The 22239-nt window shown below is 33.5% G+C and overlaps 1 protein-coding gene across 1 annotated transcript in view; it reads right to left on the bottom strand.

Annotated features, from left to right (window-relative positions):
• Positions 1–22239, bottom strand: part of LOC118193798 (uncharacterized) — a 572698-nt gene that overhangs the window by 155312 nt on the left and 395147 nt on the right. The window contains exon 3 of the mRNA XM_085810455.1: positions 1788–1999. Coding sequence (XP_085666581.1) covers positions 1788–1971 — 184 coding nt within the window. The 5' untranslated portion in view covers positions 1972–1999. The remainder of the gene's footprint in view (positions 1–1787; positions 2000–22239) is intronic.

Raw genomic sequence — 22239 nt, 5'->3', positions numbered from 1 at the left:
AAAATACGCTACGCACAAAAATACATTTTTGGATAAAAAATGAGTTGATTTTTTATGTTTTAAAACTTCTTGAATTCATTTAATAAACATCGTATCCTCGTTGTTAATTGAATCCAGAATGTTGGGTGTCGTTTATGTAATTATTCTTACTTGTCTACGGAATCTGCTGACTTATCCAGCGATTACGTAGCTGCAGATCATTTCTACATTAACCATTGAACTTCGATTAATTCAGTCTCTAGAGGGTTGTATATTTATATCATAATTTGACTTTTATAAAAATGATTATTCTAAATATTATGTTTCTATAAAAATATACTGTGCTTTAAAAATATGGATGATAGTACCAGCCGCTCTTTCAGCCACTTCAAAAGCATCAGTTTGTTTAGAAATAAATTGTGCAGTTAATGTCATAAAATTCAAATAAACGTCAAACGAAAATTCTCAGTTTTAGACAATTCGATTTAAACGAAATAAAGTAGCAGACGATAAAACGCCGAAGGTAAAAATTTGTTCTTACAAAAATGTACTCTTATTAAAAGAGAAAAAAAAAAAAAAAAAAAAAAAAAAAAAGATAGAGAGAAATTAAAAAAAAAAAAATATTAAAAAATTTATTTAAAAAATAGCTTTTCATATAGTATTAATAAATATTTATTACGCATCATTGAGGGAAAAAATGTCATATAATTAATTCCCCGTAAAATTTTACTTGAAATTTAAGGTTAAAAATAGCTGTGGCAATACAGTGTAACAAAAATCCATAGACCACATTTGGCGTTATTATCGCTAAAAAAAAGATGCCAAATTTCAAAACGCGAAAATATGTAAATTTGTGTATATCTTAGAAAATTTTGAATAAAAAAGTCTAATTTTTTGCAGATATGCTTAAAAATATACCTACTTTAAGATGATGGTAAAAATTTTATAGGTTATAATTCAACATTTTTTTCGAAAAATTTATAAAAATTATTTAAAAATAGAAATTTAAAAAATAAAACGCAAAAAATGGGTAAATTTTATTTGGAATGAACCTAAATTTCGAAATGTGACAGAAAAAAATCAAGAAAGTTTAATAAAAAAAGAGATATAAATAAATATTTGCCAAATTCAATTAACATTGAGGAGCTAAAATTTTGAGAGCTAACATTTCAAAAACTACTCGTACGATTTTTACAAAACTTGGTATGCTGGCATAATTTGAGTGGTAGAATCGAAATATGTAAAAAATTGGTATGTTATTTTAGAAAAAGTCCGATTTTGTGTCAAAATACCTATGTTAGAATAGTGCTATATATAAATCTAATATATATCCTAAGTCGCGCTTTCGAGACATGAAGAAAGCAATTTGAATTTCGTGAATCGCCCCAGTAGAACGGGAGATATAGCACTGTCCCATTTTTTTTTTTTTTTTTTTTTTTTTTTTTTGAGCAGTGTACATTGCAATTATTAGTAAACGTAAAATCAGTCTGAAATAATTTGATTTGTTTCGCTATTATTAGTGAATCGCTACAAATGAGCGGGAATTATCAAATTATTAACATTATAAAGAATTATACATTACTTGTGCCTGAATTAATGAACTAATAATTGTTATGATGATTATCACATGACAAAGTAGAAAGGTTTTTGGTGTATGTAAGCAATTTGAAATTTTTAGTATTTAAAATAATTCGCTACCATTCTTTAGAATTTGTCAGATGGTTAACTGATGGAAAGAACGCATCACTGGTGACCCAATTAGTGAATTAACAATGTGAATTGTGTATTGAAAAGTAAAGCGCTCTTACTGGTGCATCCAGTCACTTCGTCTGACGAGTCTCCGCAGTCATCGGTTCCGTCGCAGAACCTGTTGGTGGAGATGCAACGGTCATTGTTGCACCGGAATTCCCAGGCCTTGCAAGGATTCTCGATGCTGCCACCTCCTGGAAGCGACGTCACCGCCATAATCAAGACCAGGACGAGGCATCTCATAATGGCTGTCGGTGTGGTCACATCATAACTGAAAGGAAATATCAACAATTATTTCAGAACAGGTGAAATATAGTCCCATGCATACTTGTATATACATGAAGTATATACATTTAAATTAATATTTCACCGATAGATGGCACTGTACCACATCGACAATAATGAGCACAGTCAGAGAAACAATAGAAGCGAAATTGATAAATTTCGCTTTCACTACCCTGTAAAGTAGTATTCTAATCGCGAAAAACTTCCTGTATTATATTTCAACTGAAATATCCATTTTGACAGTTCCGGAATTTATCTGGACGATTGTTTTTCATGGCATATCTATGTATGGATAGAATAAAGGACTCGTTTTCGAAAATGATTGTAAAATACATTTAAAATGGATTCAGGAGAGCTATTGTTTACGAATCGCTTACGAACATATGTATGTATGTATCTCGCATAATTCAAAAACGATTAGCCGTGGAAGGTTGAAATTTTGTGTGTGGGACTGCGACAACATCTAGTTGTGCATCGCTCTTTTTTAGTTCACTCGGCAATACCAAACGAATATATGTAAAATTTGAAAAAAATATACATAGTTACTCACTTTATTCAAATTTGGGATTTTTATCATTTGGATGCGTTTAATTATTTTTCATTATCGGATTGCTTCTTGGTCCTCTGAGTAAGTTTTAAATCAATGTTCTCGGTTTATTATTTTCTTGAATTTTAATTCTCGAATTTCAATTTTAAATTCATGAAAAAAAAAAAAAACTGCTTAATTTAATTCTTTTGCTTGATTTGACATTGGAACTTTTACTCTGCAGCGGGCAGGACCTTCAAAATCTTCAGATGAACTATTTTGATTAAATGCTTTAAAATGGACACAAAAATGCAGTGGTTTTTAAGTGGTGTGGTGTATTTAATTATGGCAAAGCACACGAGGGCTATCTGCCTAAGGCAGAGGGATGCCTTCGTGGAGGACTTTCTAAGGGAAACTGACTCGTATACACGTTACATATGGTAAAACCACGAAAACACCCATGCAGCCAGCCCGTTCGTGGGATTCGAACCTCGGACCGAACTACCAGTATTCAGCGACTTCACCGCTCGGCCCGCTGGTGGGCGGTTTTTAAGTGGAAATGGGTTTATAATTGAGTCTGATGTATCCCCCTCTTCATAACTTTATATCAGATTTTATTGAATTTCTCTTCTTTTTTATATTGTTTTATATTTTTTCTCGTTTTGGTATATTTTTTCAGGTTTTTTAAAATTTTTTAGTTTCACATTTCTTTAATTCTTATTTTTCATTTTTTTAGGGCATTTCGAAATTTATTGGTATTGAATTTCACTTGTATAAAATTGGTTTTAAAATTCTTACTTTTTGTCTCTATATATTATGTCCCCTTTATCTAACTTAAAAGTTTGTACCCAGTCTTTATTTTCACAACCTCTGGCCTTATCTGAACTATATGATAGTTACAGTTACAGAAGTGCTTGAAAAGATAAAAAGATTAATGTTTTGGCAATGGAAAATTTAAAAAGAAATAAATTTTCGATAAATATCGAAATCTGATTTGTAATGCGGTATTCTTGTTCCTATACTTATATTTGGGAACGTTTCCTAATTATTGTGAAAAAAACAAAAATATAAGAAATTTGCCATTCTCTACGACAAAAATTGACCCTGGTATTTAATTTTAAAATTTGTAATTTTTTGTGTTCGTTTTAACTTTCCTCGAGGGATCGGTTAATTAATCATTAAATAATTCGAGGAAAAAATTTAAATGAAATTCAGAAAAAAATGCATATACAATTTAATATGCGTTATAAAGTAGTCATGTGATGTCCACATCAGATTTTTTAATAGTAATTTAAATAATATAAATCCCCTGCAAAAAAACCTATCATATATAACGAACCACAAATTTCTGCATTTATAGTTTACTAAACGTAAAAGAAAATCCAGTTTATATATTATTTGAAACATAGCACATAAATAAACTTCTGGGATATTGAAATTTCTCATATGGTGAGGAGAAAAAATAATAATAAAAGTCTAGAAACACTTCTTTGGATAACAGTTGCAGATGACAGACATTACCTAGTATTCAATATCGGTCGTGCCTTTATCCGTTCCTACCTATTTACAAAAAGTGATTAAGTTCCTAGTTTCACAGGGTAGAGTACATCTGTAAAGAATTAGTGTCTCCATATGCTTCTACATATTTACATACTAACCAGAACTCCAAGCGAAAACCTGAGCCCTTTTTTATGATGCAATTATTTTTATATTGCACTACCATGCCTCGGAGCTATGATTGTATTCTTTTTTTCATTTCTTGTTTGATGAAACCAATAAGAGCCGAGCGCAATGCTTTACGTAAATTTTCTAAGCTACACTTATATAAATATATTTCATTGTTAATAAGTTGTAAGATTCTCCGTACTCTGAAGAATTACTCCTTAAGTAGGTACATTTGTTCTGAGCGATGGCATAGAAAATAAAATCTAAGTGAAAAAAAAAAAAAAAAAAAAAAAAAAAAACATGACTTTCAAAATTAGCAAAATTTAGACTTAATTAAGAATTCTAAGCTGAACCTTTTTTTCTTTTGCACTGCGAGTATATAGAATAACCACTATTATATACAATACTATTACATACAATCCAGCCTTCGTCTGGCTTTCAAATGTACCGGAAAAATTCATAAAGGGAGCACCACACATTAAATTTAAAAACTGCACAGAATTTTACTTTGCAGAACAACTTTATAAAAAAAAAAAAAAAAAAAAAAAAAACAAGGAAAACAAAAATTTCAATAAAATGTATTGCATATAAAAAATTACAATGAAATAATCAATATCTCTTAATACAAATATTAATTATCCTAATAAATAAATTAACCAAATTTCCGTTGCCTTCTCTCGACACACATCCAGTGTATGATCTATCTCTACGTTTCCACATCCACTGACTTAGATCCTACAATGAACCTGGTGAATTCTCGCACAGGCGTGAAATAAATAACAGCACAGAAGAAGGGTGCAAAATAACCCTTTATTAACTCAAACTAAAAATAACGGACAGCACGGGCTTCGTCCATTAAAAAACGGCGGTAACTTAAACGTAGACGAGAATACAAAATCAAATCTGAAAAATAAATGAGTGCAAGAACGCACTTCAAAATTACTCCTGCGAGATGGACTCACAGAAATCTAACCGGCGTGATACTAAGCTTATGAGGCCAAAGGGCTTACCCGAGTGACCGCGAAATAACAACGAAACGTGCGCTAGGCCAGTGAAACACGCTGTGAATAAACTGATAAAAACACACGTTTAAATAGCACTTCACTTAACTTTAAATTTACATCTTGCCGAGAGAATGTGAGGGGAAGTTTGAGAAGTTGAGAACAGGAAAACGTAAAATAAATTTGCTATTCAAATTAAGAAAAACCCTACACCACTATCCAAGAGAAACATTTAAATAAACAAATTGCACAGAATTTTTCCACGTGCCAACAGTGGTGATATCAGCAACAAAAACAGCGTTCCATTATTGCTGATATTATGAGAGAGAGAATTATTGATTTGATGAGACTTAAAAAAAAATATAAAATAAAAAAAAAAAAAAAAAAAAAAAAAAAAATCAACAAAATCTGAAATGTTTCAGATTTTAAATTACGTCCAAAGGGGCGTTTTTTAACATTTGTGTGTTACCTTTCTTTATTAAATATCATGTTCCTCGCACTTAAACCATAAGATCCAGTGCAACAGCAATATCGCAAAATAGTTTTAAAACGAGCATATCTTTAGAATTTCCGATACAGAGACTCACGCGCTGGAGATAAAAATGTTTTTTCTGCACAACGTTGCCATTGCTCGCTTTGAAATCCTTGAGTTTGTTAATCAAAAATTCGTCAAAGTTTTAAAAAATAGGAAATCAATCATAAAACAAATTTCAAATTTGGTCTTCCACATGCTCATATTCGTTGGAGGATTACGTTATTCAAAATTCGATGACTCTATGTACCGTTATTTTATGACAATACGAGAAATATACATACATTTATGCAGATTTTTCATTATTTAATTTCTTCAAATATAATGCAGGACTCTAACATTTTGTGGCAACAGTTTGAAAAGTGAACCGACATTTATGAGTCCGACGCAAAATGCCAAAACGAAACTAATAGTCCTTCGGGATTCAAATCCCTTTGGACTAAAAATGTCATTCAAAATTAAAACAAAATCGCTTCGAGGTGCACTAGCTCTTGTCTAAATGTAGCTATGCACCAAACTTCGCAGCCCTGGGTCTATTAGCTTACGTGGAGCACGAACGAAAGACACATACACAGAGACAGACAGGCTCTTTCTTTTATTATATGTAGAAATTTTAACATATGAGTTGCCTGATTTATATTTCGATGCTAACTTTGTAACAATAACGTTTAAAAACAGAAAGTTACGATTCAGTTGACTTTAGAAATAATATTCTTACAGAGTGTCAATAACGTATATAAAAGGCAGTTACAGTACTAAATCATTTTCCCATAAATTTATACATATCATCGAAAGAGAAAAACGTTTTATTTTATTTTAGTTATTTATTTTAGTTCGGGTGCCCCGTTAGAATTATTTAGATCTTTTTTTTTACCGGAAAATGCGAAAAACGAGCCATATGTTCGAAAACATTTCACCTTCAAACCTCCGGACGGCTATGCTAGCCGGACGCACTTCCCGGACACAGGTAACGGAAGCACACAGTAAGGGGGAAAATCCCTTACATTATAAATATGCGAAAAATATGAATATAAGCATTAAAGAAAGCATGCGCGTTTTGCGTCTCACAGTTGAGCATTACTTTTATTCGGGAACGTTTTGTCAAGAATAAAAATGTGTTCAACTGGGCATAACAGATACTATACTTTTATGCATCAGTTGTGTCATCATCATGACTGCCTCACAACTTAACATTTATCATGTTATACACACAAACACACACATTTATATCTATAAAGGTTGATTCTAAATTGTATTTACAAATTAAGAGGGGTGATAGTACTCATCCAGATGAGCAATAATTACCATAGAACATAAGGGCGTATTCCACTCTGAGAGCAGAAAAGAGGAATATTAGAATTCCAATTTGAGCTTACAACAGTGTCAGGAGAAGGAATGAACGAGACCAAAAGTCGCACATTCAGTTTAGTGAAAAACTCACAGAGAGTGCAGAAAACGGATAAAGCCGAAAAATTAGCGTTCGAGTGTTCATTTGAGCTCAAACTTTGATGGCAAACATTCAAATGCAGATCTATGGCAAGGTCTCATCCTCGCAAACGATTGCAACAAGTTAATTATCTAATCAGGGGCTGAATATTGTTAACTAACTATAACTTCCGCTATGCCGAGATTAGCATAAATAGTTCATACTCTGTTCCGGCTGTCAGAACTTCGTGTCCCATACAAGGGCATTTCAAGTAGAATGAGCTCAGTATAGTAAGTCCAGGAGGACAGGATAGAAGATGACGAAGGGGAGGAAAACTGTTACCTTGATACTTGATATCAAGGTAGCAGTTTTCCTCCCAAGCAGATAATGTTCCCCTAATAATTTAGATAATTAACTTGTTGCAATCATTTGCGAGGTTGAGACCTTGACAACCAAAGATGTGCATTTGAGTGTTTGCCATCAAAGTCTGAGCTCGAATGAACACTCGAAAGCGAAGTTTTCGGTTTTATCCATTTTGTGCACTCTCTGTGAGTTTCCACTAAACTGATTGTGCAACTTTTGGTCTCGCTCATACACTCTTCCGACACTGTTGTAAGTTCAGTTTGGAATTCTAATATTTCTCTTTTCTGCCTCTCAGAGTGGAATGCGACCCTATGTTCTATGGTAATTATTACTCATCTGGATGAGTACTATCACCCGTCGTAATTTGAAAACAATTTAGAATCAACCTGTGTATATTTATATATATTTGGTGATAAAACTGAAGATAAGAAAGTTGAAATAAATAGATTAAAATAGATTATTACAAATATTTAATATTTGGTTTTTAGGCTATTGTACACTAAATTTTGGTGTTTGAGTTGGAATTGGTGTCCGCCGATAACATCGCGGAGAAACAACGCAAGGCGAAAACGTCGTGCTACAAAACACCGTGGGAGAAAACATCGCAAAGAGAAAACATCGTGCTACAAAACATCGTCGTCGAAAATAAAGCGGTTCAAAAACTTCGCAGTTTAAAAACATCGTCATCGAAAATATCGTGGTAAAATAATATAAAGTATCTACAAATCATCGCATGACGATAACTTCGCAGACATGCTTTTTTTCAGGTTTTAATTATTGTAAATGGATATTCCCATAATGATTTGTGAGCGCAGTATGTAAAGAAGGATAATTTTTATTTTCACATATTTTATTAACTAATAAATGTTTGCTGAAAAAGTAAGAAGGAAACTTAAGCATAAAAAATTAAATGTAAACTATAGATTATACTTTTCATGAAAAATTACCAGTAAAAACTTTATAAAAATGATTTATTAATGGCCTTTGTTAGTTAACTATGTCGGTTTAAAATTCTATTAAGTGCTATAAGTTGCATTAATTTTCTATGCTTAAGTTTCATTCTTATTTTCTCAGCAAAAATTTATTAGTTAATAAAAAGTATGAAAGTAAAAATTATCCTTCTTTCCACCTTGCGATCACAAATCAATATGGGAATATCCATTTACAGTTATTAAAGCCTGAAAGAAGCATGCCTGCGATGTTATCGTCATGCGATGATTTGTAGATACTTTATTTTTTACCACGATATTTTCGACGACGATGTTTTTAAACTGCGAAGTTTTTGAACCGCTTTATTTTCGACGACGATGTTTTGTACCACGATGTTTTAAAACTGCGATGTTTTCTTCCACGATGTTTTGTAGCACGACGTTTTTGCCTTGCGTTGTTTTCTCCGCGACGTTTTCGTGCGCGATGTTTTTGCCGCGATGTTTTCGGCTGTAACCGTTGGAATTGGTTTACGACAAGTGTGAATTCTGATTAATTCAGATATTTTTAGCACCCCAAATAGAACCGTGATTGCGATTGTATTTGTGGTGGGGTAATACAAATACAACCGTGATTGCGGTTGTATTTGTATTATCCCAGCTCCAATTTGACAAAGCAATTTAGCATTCTTAAAGCTGTACTATGCTAGACAGATCATCAACGTAAACATATATGTCACAGATATTTATTTTTAATATGTCCTTAGATTGAACAATATCATAATATATTTTAATATCTAATGTGATGAAATCATTGGACATTTTAAGTCAAATACAGCACACAAATAATAGATGAATTGGCTACACAAATTCGTAATAGACATAGAAAAAAAACCTTGATCTCGAAAGAATTAAGCATAAGTTCATTTTTAAACATTACAAAATTATTTCTACAAGCTAATAGGAGTGGCTACATGGGTGAGCATCAAAAGGCATGGTACAGCTCTGTGTAAAACTCGTGGTTTGATGTTTGCTGACCCTGCTGAAAAACAATTCTGATTGGTAGCACACGAACGTAGCGACAATAGGTTACGGCGACAATAGGTTCCCTAATCTAAGCACGCCAAGATTATTAGTCCTAATAGCGGTCAGAAAAGTCTTTTCTCTAAACAGGAGCATCAGAACATACGGGAAACACTTTGAAAGACTGTTTGTAACACGCCATAAATTGAAATATTAGTGATAGATCGTCCCTTTGGTCATAGCTAGAAACCGAACTCTAGATCATCTGAAACTGAAACACACGAATATATGAAGGAAATAGTCTAATTTAAATATTGATAAATTGGAATATTCATCAGAGTCGGGAAACGAGATCTTGAAAATCATTCTCTTTTATATGTCATAAGTAAAGAAATACCCCAATCGAATCATTCCGCTTTCTCTCTCAAATTAAACTCACGTTATATCAGCGCTCCTCGCATATCTTTTCTTAATATTTCTGTTTCGCTGTCTATTTTCTTCTTTTTTTCTCAGAATCAAAAGACCTTCAGAACTTGAGTCCCACCAATCATCAACATTCTCCATTCTTTTATTCTTCCTATTTTTCTCTATTTTCTCGTCTTATGAAAACATTCTTCACTTTTTAACTGTTGACTTAAATAATTATTAAAAATAACATCTGAAGCAACCACACCTCACTGTATTTTCACTGGTCGAAAAGTCTATTACGCCATTTTTCTTAAACTAATTACAAGCACACAGCTATTCAAATTACGCACGCATTTTCCTTCTTTGCTCAAGTAAAATGTGAATAACACGTTTTTAGATTCTTTCCCACACAGCAAGAGATCTAGTGCATCAGCCAATATGAATCTTAAGAATAATGACTCGAAACACTCCGCATTTTATTTCTTTACCATGTCAAAAGCAATCGAAACAATGAAATGGCGTCTTACTTAATTGGGGGGGGCAGCTCTTCAAATCTCATGTAGCCCACCAGGGACCAAGCGGATAAGTTCTAGAACACTGATAATTCGATCTGGGGTTCGAATTTCTGCAAACGGGCTAGCTGCACCAGTATTTTTGTTGCTTTTCGCATGTATAATGTGTATACAAGCCAGTTTCCCTAAAAGATTCTCCACGGAAGAATCTCTTGCCTTAGGCAGATAACACTTTTAGTTTTGCCATAAAGAAATAAATTAAACGAATCAAAGCTTCAGCTTTTCTGACCTCTTAATGCGAATTTATTCGCTATATGTTTCAATTTTCTTTAATTTTGGACATACCAGGTATTTCGAAAAATTACGTATCCAAGAACATTTTCTTACATTTGACATCCTTTGCTTTGCACAGAGCCTCCGTGGTTTTGAAACAATTTGGCTCTTTATGGCGACAATAGTTCTTTCTCATTTTGCTACGAGGAAATAAAGAAGGGAGAGGTCTTGTATTTCGATATTTTTTAAAATTTTTCCCCCGTCTGTACCTTTTCTCTCATGACATACAAGCAAACAAACAGTTAGCATTATCTCTGAAGACTATCTAATACATAGCAATGTTACTCAAATCCAGCATAGAATTTAAAAACACATTATTATTATGTATCTAACACATGTAATATATGCCGTTAGAATCATCTTCCGTTTATTCCAGTGATACTGAAATTATTAAAATGATTACCACTTGAGTACATTATAAACTCATGAATTTATAATAATGTCAGATGTGCATAATACTAAAGCTCAAAGAATTAAATCCCTAATGCATTCGTTTATTATTTTCATATCAAGGAATTAACATTTGATTAACTTAGAAATTGATTGAAAACTGGATCATAAAATAAAGATGAATTCTAAAATAAAAGACGAGAATTTTATTATTATTGAAGGAAGAGGTTAAATGTATTTCACGCAATGGTACTTGTTGCTAGTTACTTTGATGTTAAACGAGTGGTAGCGTAACTTACACATTTTAATAAGACGTTTCTAACTTGGAGGATACTTTCTGAATGATATTAATTTCCAGTTTCAAATTGTTAGAATAAAATTATTTTAAACCTTGCATGCAAAGTTTAAGTTGTATTAAAAACTAATGCTGAATTCAATTACACCCTTTATTGAAATTTCTGTGGTTATACTTAGTATAAATGAAACACAAATTCAACTTTTGTAAGCACATAATGAGGAAACGTTGCAGTTCTTAAATTGCTCCTATTTAAATTGTTACCCTCTTTAAAGTCTCGTTGTGACTAATGCTGCCAATTAAACACTCATTAGTGACATCTAAAATGTCTTTGACAATGCTATCACACACCATTACGGAACAGGTTTCACAGTTTTATTTGCAGCATCCTCATAACCACACAACAGTCATTAAAGTTTTGTTAGCAACCCTCATTAAAATGGCTTAGGCTCTCAGCGACAGCGAATATTATGATAAATTTAACTTCCTTAAGATCATAATACTTTGAGAAGAGATATAATGAAGTGACAATTAATATAGAGCTTAAAATAGACGAAAGGATGTGAGCAGAACGAACTGGGAAATGTATTTAGCGAAAATATATTTGTGCATATTATAAAATGATATTCTAGAAACTGCGTGTGTAGTTACTATACAATAGAAGAAATTAAAGTAACTTTCATACAAATATTGTAGTGCTATAGTATTGGATGCTACATACACACGATACATTTCTTAATTATATTCTTAACTAGCGGAAGTACCAGATGACAATTAAGTTATATTGAGAGTATATATAACAGAGAGAACGATACCGCTGTAATCCTTCTGTAATAACGATGCCAAAAATCTGACTTATAGTCATACATTTTTCAGTATGATGCGCTATGGAACGCAAATAAAAAATTTCGATAGGGAAAAAAAAAAAAAAACAAAAAAACTAATTCTTTGTTATTGCATAAGCAACAATAGCCCGCAGGTTTAATGGCTTTCATCTTTCTAATCAAATGCTCGTAAAAGCTCAAGTGCCATCCAATTTTTCACCTATATTTAATTTTAGTCGATTAAATGTGGCAAAACATTTACCATTATTGATCAGAAATCAATAACGTAAACAAACAAACAAACACATAAAAATTCATTCTTCTTTATATATAAGGATTCTGTAATACTTGCAAATTTTTGATTAACAAACTTTACGATTTGAAAGCGAGCAGTAGCGACACTTTTGGAAATGAAGTAATTGCATCTCCAATGCATTTTTCCGAGTGGCACGAGACTGTTGCCACTCGGAAAAATGAGTGTGAAAATTAGTGTTTTCAGAGTTTTTTAAAATTAATATCTAGGTTGATTAAAGTCATACGAAGATGGAAATAGTCAAAATGGCTTCTCACGAATTTTTGAATTAGGGAATAATGTATTTAATGTTTGGCAATGCTATTTTTATTTTATTGTAAAACTTGGAAATGTTTTATTAACAAACTCAAGATTTGAAATCGAGCAGTGGCTACAACTTTCGAAATAAAGCAGATTTTCATTTCCAGCTTGCGAGACTGTTGCCACTCAAAAAATGAGGGCGAAAATTATCGTTTTTTCGAGGTTTTAATTAATATCTCTGATTTTAGCTGCTTTTTTGGAGGGGGGGAAATGTGGACATCTATTTTTTCCAGAACCCAGAAAATAATTGTAGAAAGATTGGTTACGATACCTATAGTAGGTATTGAGTTAATAACGAACAAACAAACACACAAACAGGATTTTTCTTTACATATATAAATGAAACGATTTTAATGTGATTAATCTATTTCTACTGTATTTTTAATGCAAAATATTGCAGCTTTTTATGCTTTGTCCCTAAAATATTACGAAATTAAGGCTGTTTTAATTAAATACTTAGTGAAAGCTATATACAAATAGTGCATAATTGAAAAAAAATGTATGCATTTCTTGAAAGTTTAGCTTAATTTTTATTTTTATCATCGAAATGAAAACGAGAAAAGTATGAGCCAAAAAAATGACTTTGACCTGATTTCGAGCTTTTTTTGTCGTTAGGTGACTCTCCATTTATCAAGAACAGGCGAAACTGTGCCATTTGCCGATGACTCAGGAAAAACAAACTCCACCCCTTCTGTCAACCCATAATCGAACACTTGTCAGCTATGGAAACAGTTTACTGCGGCATAATGCCAAATACGAGGAATATTTAAAAAAAGAAAAAAAAAATCCTGTATTTAATGAGAAAATGTAGAACTCGAAAGAAAATGATAATTTTAATATTTTTTTTAATTCTCTTGCAATCGACCTCATCTTATTAAAAATTATCTTGATATAATACATGTCTTGGTGAAGCTTTCAAAATCATCTTTTTACATGTTCTCGGTTATAAATTAAGAATAATACTAAACTAAACTATTCAGTACTGTGTTTATATATATATATATATATTATTCCTTCAAAATACCCCATCAGTGGCCGTGCGGTTGAAGATCCTTTAATTCTGGTTGTTCGTTTTAGGTTCAAACCACGAGAACAGGTTGGCTGATTTTGATCATTTTCTCACATGCAGAGGGCATATAAGTCAGTTTTAGAGATGAATGAGCATCACTGGAACTAATTCAAAGAATAGTTTACCTTTATTGAGCGAATGAACCGTGACTCCAGAAAACGGAATGGTAGATTCACGGAGAGCTCTTGTTGGAAGCATGCTAGGAATGTGTATATGAATTATATGTCTTATGTAGGAACATACAGGAGTATATAGGAACTCATATTCGTGACTCATTTATATGTAGGAATATAAAGTATATATTATATATTATTAATACGCATTTACATATATACACTCATTTATATACAGGAATATTATAGGTATATATTTATGTATAGGAAAATGTATGAGTCATGAACTGATTCACTCTGCTAAACGAACGAAAGCCTAATTTGGAAAAACAAATAGCTCTTTTACAATTCATCCACGGGGAGCTCTTATTCGAAGAGTGCCAGAGAATTTTGATTTTAATTTTAGGGGAGAGAAGAAGGTTTATTCTCTCATTTAACTTTCCAAAATTTTTAGTCCAAAGGGATTTGAATCCCGAAGGACTATTAGTTTCGTTTTGGCATTTTGCGTCGGACGGATAAATGTCGGTTCACTTTTCAAACTGTTGCCATAAAATGTTAGAGTCCTGCATTATATTTGAAGAAATTAAATAATGAAAATCTGCGTAAATCTATGTATATTTCTCACATTGTCATAAAATAACGGTACATAGAGTCATCGAATTTTGAATAACGTAATCCTCCAACGAATATGAGCATGTGGAAGACCAAATTTGAAATTTGAAATTTGTTTTATGATCGATTTCCTATTTTTTAAAACTTTGACGAATTTTTGATTAACAAACTCAAGGATTTCAAAGCGAGCAATGGCAACGTTGTGCAGAAAAAACATTTTTATCTCCAGCGCGTGAGTCTCTGTATCGGAAATTCTAAAGATATGCTCGTTTTAAAACTATTTTGCGATATTGCTGTTGCACTGGATCTTATGGTTTAAGTGCGAGGAACATGATATTTAATAAAGAAAGGTAACACACAAAATGTTAAAAAACGCCCCTTTGGACGTAATTTAAAATCTGAAACATTTCAGATTTTTTTTTATTATTATTTTTTTTATTCTGGAATTTTATTGGCAGTTTCAGGGAAAGAATATTTTTCACGAAAAGGATGTTTCAGGGAATCTCAAAACTACACTTGAAAAAAATCAGTTAAAGAAGTTAGCGTTTCACTGAATTGATACTTCCGATACCACTTCTCGTTTGATTCTTTTCGCCATTTCCTCGAACCTGGCTAAACGCTTTCGATCCCACTGCTAGTTCGATTCTTTCTAATATTCGCTCCAATAGTGGTTAGTCGTCTATAATCCAGCCTCACTAACCGCTCTTGATTAACTCGTCGTTACCGATGTATTTCATCCACGTTATTATTAGTGAGTTGCGAGTAACAAAAAATAACTGATTCAGCTCATTGAATGAATGTTTATGATCCGATCAAATAAATAAACGCTTTTGTTCAACTCTAGTCACTTTTTCTAAGGAAATTATCTACGAAAGACTTCCTTCCCTTAGGCAGAGAGCCCTCACGTGTGTTAACATATTGAAATAGTTCCTTTAGAATAAGTACGCTGAATAATATTTTTTTACTACGATGGTATCTGTACGGAGACTGAAAATCAGTGTTACATGTATCTAACATATTATGAAGCAGATTACTCTTTTACCTAGATTCAAATCCGGCCACGAAATATTTCTCTCGAGCTCTGCTTTTAAATAAGTAACAGTTTAACTTTTAGGTAAAAATGCTATTACTTTATTTTTGTAAATCATTTTAGTAAATGGTAAATATTTCAATAATAATAATTTAGTCGATTAACTTCGTATTTCCCGAAATGTTCTTAATAGTTTAGCGCGTTCAGCTAACCAATAGAAGATAAGTGGCTCGGATCCCGGCGATAACATAGTTAGTTTTACGAATGATCCAAGCCCGGTGAGGACTCAATTGATTTTCGAAGCTTCTAGGTCCGAACAATCTAAACAGTCTTTGTACAGGTATCTAAAATAATATGTCATTTTGTCACCACCTGGATTTGGGTAATTGGTCTCGTGCTTCTCTGCAGTCCCTTGAAACAGAGAGCTATATAAGGAAGTTTTGCTTTCCACCGTGTTTGCTCTCGAGGTATAAGTGGTTAGTATGCCTAGATAGTAATTAGGAGATTCATGATTGAATCCTGACGCCGATTAACAGAATACGTTTTACATATTTACTTTTGGAGCAGATATTCTGAGTAATATTTTGGGCTTTTAGTTTTCCTTACAACAGATTTCTGCTGATGTGTATTGTAAACAAAATCTGATGTGGCCACCACATGACGTCTTATATGACTTATTAAGATATACGCATTTTTTGTTGAACTTGATTCAAACTTATTTCTTCTTATTATTCTAACGTAATTGACTGATCTGTGTAGGCAAGTTGAAAATGACATCAAGAACTGCAAATTTTGAAATTAAATATACCGGTCAATTTTTCTCGTACTGGTGTCAAATTCCTTTTAATTTTAGTTTTTCATAAAGAGTATATAACGTTCCCTAATATAAATGAGCAGAGTAACCGCGTTAAAAGTTAGATTTAGTTATTTGATAAAAAAATTTCATTTTTAAATTTGGCGTTGGAAAAAGATGGATATTTCCGTCATTTAAACACTTATGTAATTGGAAGTATATGACCACGATCAACGATTACGAAAATAAAGGACGGATAAGGACTTTAAAGAACAATAAGGGAGCGGGTGTGTATATCATTAGGTTACTGAACTTTCAAACGTAAAAGTTCAATAACTAATGATAAATTATACAGAAACTTCAAGATATGAAGGAACCAGTTTGGTACTTTCAAGATATATTTGTTGGTTAAACATATCAGTTCAAATATATTCTAACTTGTTTAGTTCATCATTAAATAACCTGTTTTAACTAAAATATAAATAAACAAATTATGAGTAGTTTCAAAGTTTTCAGATAAAACTTTCCAAACTTGAGAGTAAATAATGATAACCTATTCTCTCTCTCTTGTTTATTAATTTTTTTCTCGACCCATGAATGGCAATACTATGTTTACATACAAATAATTATGACCTTCATTAGTTCTTACCACAGCATGTTTAGTAACAGTTGACAGTGTTTCGATTCTGATAATATTAGTAGTCCTGGAGAGAATGATTATAAATTATCTTCATCAAAAATTGTAGATGCTCATCAGTGAATCATCTTCTTTCTTTATCTATTTTCAACTGTGAAGAAAAGTTAGTCAACTTAATGTATTCCCAAAGCGATTATTCGTAGTGAAAAAATTCGCAACTGAATTTATTTATCTTTAGAAAAGTCCAAGTAAAATTTAATAATTTTATAACGTATTTTCTCCTTTCTTTTTTCATACCTTCGTGATGTAACGATAGCACACTCGGCACATATTTGAGAGGTCTAGTTTGAATCCTGACGAGGGCACTGCACATTTTTCAGGTCTCCTGCTTCTAAATTTCTAACAACTCTACAGTGGTGCTCGAACTAAAAGGTGGTGGATGATGATTTTTCACCATCAGGATTTGGCGATTGTGTCCCTTAATTCACAGTTGCCATTTAACAGCGGAGTATATAAGGTATTTTCCCTCTGCTTCCTGCATACCTTCGATGTTTTACGGTAGCGTACTCAGCGTGTATTCGAGAGGTCCAGGTTCGAGTCCTCGCGAAGGCATTGCATTAATTTCACGTCTCCTACTTCAAAAAATCCTAATGACTACAAATTTGTATTATCATATTTTTGAATCAGATTTATAATACGCTGTAAGTAAGCTAGCTGCCATTTTAGAATTCCTGGTACGTTACTGGTATTGTATTTTAATGATGATAAAAATAAAGTAAAATCAGGTTTCAAGTAACTAAAATCTTGAAATTTGAGACTCACCAGTATTTGCACCAAATACATAATTGAAATCGATTCTCATGCCATATAAAATTATTCCGTGGACCCTATGTGGTCCCTCCTGCCACCAATTTGAAGTAATTGAGTAAGTGACAAGACGAATCTGCTCAACGTCGCCCTAGCCGGAGAAAGCCCCGGCGAACGGATCCATGCGCATAGTGTTGCCATAATAGCAAACTCTTCATTAACCTTTCGTATAGACAGTAATTTAAATCTCTCTACGCCTCAAACAAAATCTGTGCATTTACAAATATTCATGCTTTCGTCAGGATTCCAACTCTTATTCAACAATATGACAGCAGACACGCTAACCACTACATCGATTAAAGCTGCGTCAGATCAGTTATTAAAGTGATTAAAGCTGTATCACATCAGTTATTAAAGCGGCATTATATCAGCGGCAATACCCTACTCAAAGAATAGAACTTGCGCATTTAAGGAGTATGGCCTGCTTCTCAGAAAATCAAAATGACTATAAATTTCAATTTCAAACCCTGAAAAACCTAATCTAGTTTATTGGAAATCGTATACTTCGATGACAAGACTTCACATTTTTTTCTAAACTGATTACGATTTCTTATCGAATCGATGCAATGTTTCATCGAAAGAGAAACGAAAAAAATTAGCCGTAGAGAAAAAATTAAACTTCAGCATTCATTACTCATTTGAAATACGTGATTGGTTTGGTGAAGGAAAACTTTCAGTAACTCAGACAGACTAATTTTCAGATAATATTGACAATCGAAGCGACTGCAGGAATTTTAATTCCAGAGTGAAATTTGCTTAGAACGTATTGAGAAAGCCAATATACGTACTTTTGGGGACGAATAAGAGTAAAATGACAAAAGAATTTAATTTACTTTTCAAGAAACTTTATCGATTTTTAAAGAACTGTGCAGATAGTTAAATGCATACTGGCGACGTGTACAGCAATTTAAAATAGGGAATGCTTACATATACGTGTTTACAAAAATTTAGCACTGACATTTCCGTCCCAATAAAATATTGTTTGGCTCTTGTCTGTTGATTTCAGCACAAAACTAATAGAGGACTTTTAGACGTTTTGAAGCAGGAGACATGAAAAATGAGTATTACCCTTACCTGGACTTGTCGAATGTGCGCCGAGTGTGCTATCTTATACCACGAAGGCATGCAAAAGGAGGGAGAAAATACCTTATATACTTCCCCTTTTTAAAGAGCGACTGGGAATTAGGGCACCAAATCGTCAAATCCTGGTTGTGGAGAATCATCCACCACCTTTTAGTTCGGGGCCACTGTGGATACATTAGGTTATTTTGAAACTGAAGACATGGAAAATGAACAATGCCCTCGCCTGGACGTTTTGAATACGCGCCGAATGGGTTACGGTTACATCACAAAAGCATGCAGAAAGGAGGGCGAAAATACACTCATGTCCATAAATTAAGAATAATGCAAAATCAGGCAAAGGAAGAGTTAGAAGCAAAACAAATTTGACTTATTTGTAAAGCTTATTTATTAAGCAAAAGGTAAAGAGCAATAAAAGGTGCTATATGTTTGATATTATTAAAAAAATTAGCGACTTTTTCTCCCTGGAGCAAATTACAAAAAAAAAAAAAAAAAAAACCTATTTACAAAAAACCAATATTACATGGTTGGCATGATTGTTAATACATTGTATGTCTCCCAGACGACGCAATACAGTCCGTACAACGCCTAGGCATGCTGAGTATCAAATTATCGATCTGATCTTGGGGGATATTACACCACTCAAAAACAATGCTCTCCGAAGTTCCGGTAGACATGTAGGAGGAGGTGGACGGGCTGCAACTCGTCGGCCAAGCGTGTCCCACACCTGCTTTCCTGGATTCAAGTCCGGTGAGAATGCTGGCCAGTCAATTCGGGTGATATCCTCCGATTGAGGGCATTCGCATACGATGTTTGCACGGTGAGGACGGACGTTGTCACCCATAAACACAAATTGTGCGCCCATGGCGCCCCGAAACAAACGTACATGTTGTTCCAGAATGACGTTCCGATAGATTTGGCTTGTCATGGTTCCAATTTGAACATGCAGGTCAGTTCTGGAACCCAGAATAATTCCACCCCAAACGAGCACTCCTGCACCACCGTAACGGTGTCGTTCAATGATGTTTTCTTGGTGGTAACGGGTACCTGGAGCTCTCCATATGAAAGTCCGGCGAGAATCAGACTGCAAGCTAAACCTGGACTCGTCGGAAAAACTCACACAAGCGCACTGTTGCGGTGTCCACAATGCATGCTCTCTACTCCAGGCTAACCGCAGGCGACAGTGAGTTGCAATAAGTGGAACGCATCTCACAGGTCTACGAGCATATAGACCAATCTGCCCTAAGCGTCTGTACACGGTCTGCCTTGAAATTGCCGTACCAGTGGCTGAAGAGAGCTGACGAGACAGGTCTGAGGTTGTGCTCAGCCTGTTTCTTTTGGCAGTAACTGCCAAATACCGGTCCTCATTCGGCGTTGTAACTCTGGGGCGACCTGTGCTGTAACGTCTACTCACATTACCATCATCTTGGAATCGTTGCCAAAGCCTGGAGATGACACTCTGGGCAATTCCAAGTTCGTCTGATACTTCCAGTTGGGTATGCCCACATTCCAGACGGCCGATAATTCTACCAAGTAAAAATTCATCCAAATGCATCCTTTGTGTCATAACTATTCGATTTTTGCACTGAAATGCTTATAAAGCGCCTGCGAACAATTTTACTTCTTTCCCTGTATTCCTTGTTAAGTCATTAAGACTATTTAACTGTAAGATTACGTCATTTTTTCTCTTCTTGGCGCCTTGCATGGCGCAGATGTTCATTACAGCAACCCTGTAAACGCTTACCAGTTTTTTTTATTGCTGTTGTTGTTAGTAGTAAGTCATCGCTTGAAAGATGGCACGCATTTGATTAAAGTTGTCGAATAAAATATTTAGTACAGTCCACTTCTAGTTAATTTGAAATTGTTGTATAATAACGCACGCATCGCATGAACACTTTATGGCCCGCCGAGCCACAGGTAAAAGATATCGTTGCTAAAATTAACTTTTTAGAACATTTGTAATACTTTCGTTTGGTTGTATTACGCATAACTTCATATAGAGTGTTTGGAATGCTTTCGTTTTCGTGTGGATTACGCAATTAAGATTGAATACTGTGTCATCGTTCATTTCCGGTGTTGCTGTCGAGAAATCTGCAATCACGGTAAGTGATAAATTATTTATTTGCTCATGATGAGTGAATTGAAAGCGATTAAAGCTAACAAAAAAGTTTAAAATGCAGTATCAGAAAGTTTGAAAATAAGGTAAATTCTTCAGTGGATGAAGCAGATATTTCCTTATTGGAGTTATACGAATCAAAAATATTAGAATTTAAAAAGGAATTAAGTAACATTTTCGATTCTTTATTTGCACATTGTGAAGAAAAGGACACTGACGAATTAATTAAGGAAAAGAAAAATGTAGTAGATAATCTCGATGAAATTCATTTGAAAATTAAAAGAAAAAATTCCGAGATCCGTTCTCAAAGGAATAGCTGCTCAAATGAAAATGGTTCGAGTAAAGACATAATTGTTTCGGATATAAAATTGCCTAAATTGTCTCTTCCAATATTTAGTGGGAAAATCGAAGAATGGATTGAATTTGAGGATTTATTTTCCGCAGCTGTGCATAAAAATAGCAAATTAACTAATGCGCAAAAATTGCAATATTTAAAGAGTTCGTGTAAGGCAGACGCTTTAAATATTATTCAGTCCATTCCAATTTCAGATTCGAATTATGACATAGCATGGAATCTGTTGGTTGATCGCTATTGCAACAAAAAAGATTTGATCAATTCTATCATAAAGAAATTAATTTCTATACCTCAAACGAGTGATTCTACTTCGTCGCTTTTAAAATTTATCGATAAGGTGCATGAATGTTTAAGATCCTTGGAAGCATTGGAGCAAAAGGTGGAAGAATTTTCAGACACGTTAATTGTTTATTTATTAGTTGAAAAGTTGGATAGAAATACTCGGTGTTGGTGGGAAAGGTCACTTAAAAAAGACGAGATAGGAACGGTTAAACAACTGACATGTTTTTTGAAGGAACACGCTCGCACCCTATCACATTACAAACCTCCGCATGGGGAATCGAAACGTTCATTTAATACCAAAGCTCTTACATCACTTTCGGAAAATTCAAAAAATTGTCCTTATTGTAAAGCTGATCATTTATTGTTGAAATGTGCGCAATTCTTAAATCTAACAGTCAAGAAACGACTTGAATTTGTAAAGACAAAAAAACTATG

This window comes from Stegodyphus dumicola, chromosome 2 (genome assembly GCF_044657685.1).
Source record: "Stegodyphus dumicola isolate Sdum_Otavi_A_Nest chromosome 2, ASM4465768v1".
Taxonomy (NCBI): domain Eukaryota; kingdom Metazoa; phylum Arthropoda; class Arachnida; order Araneae; family Eresidae; genus Stegodyphus; species Stegodyphus dumicola.
This window is presented reverse-complemented; position numbering and strand designations above follow the sequence as displayed.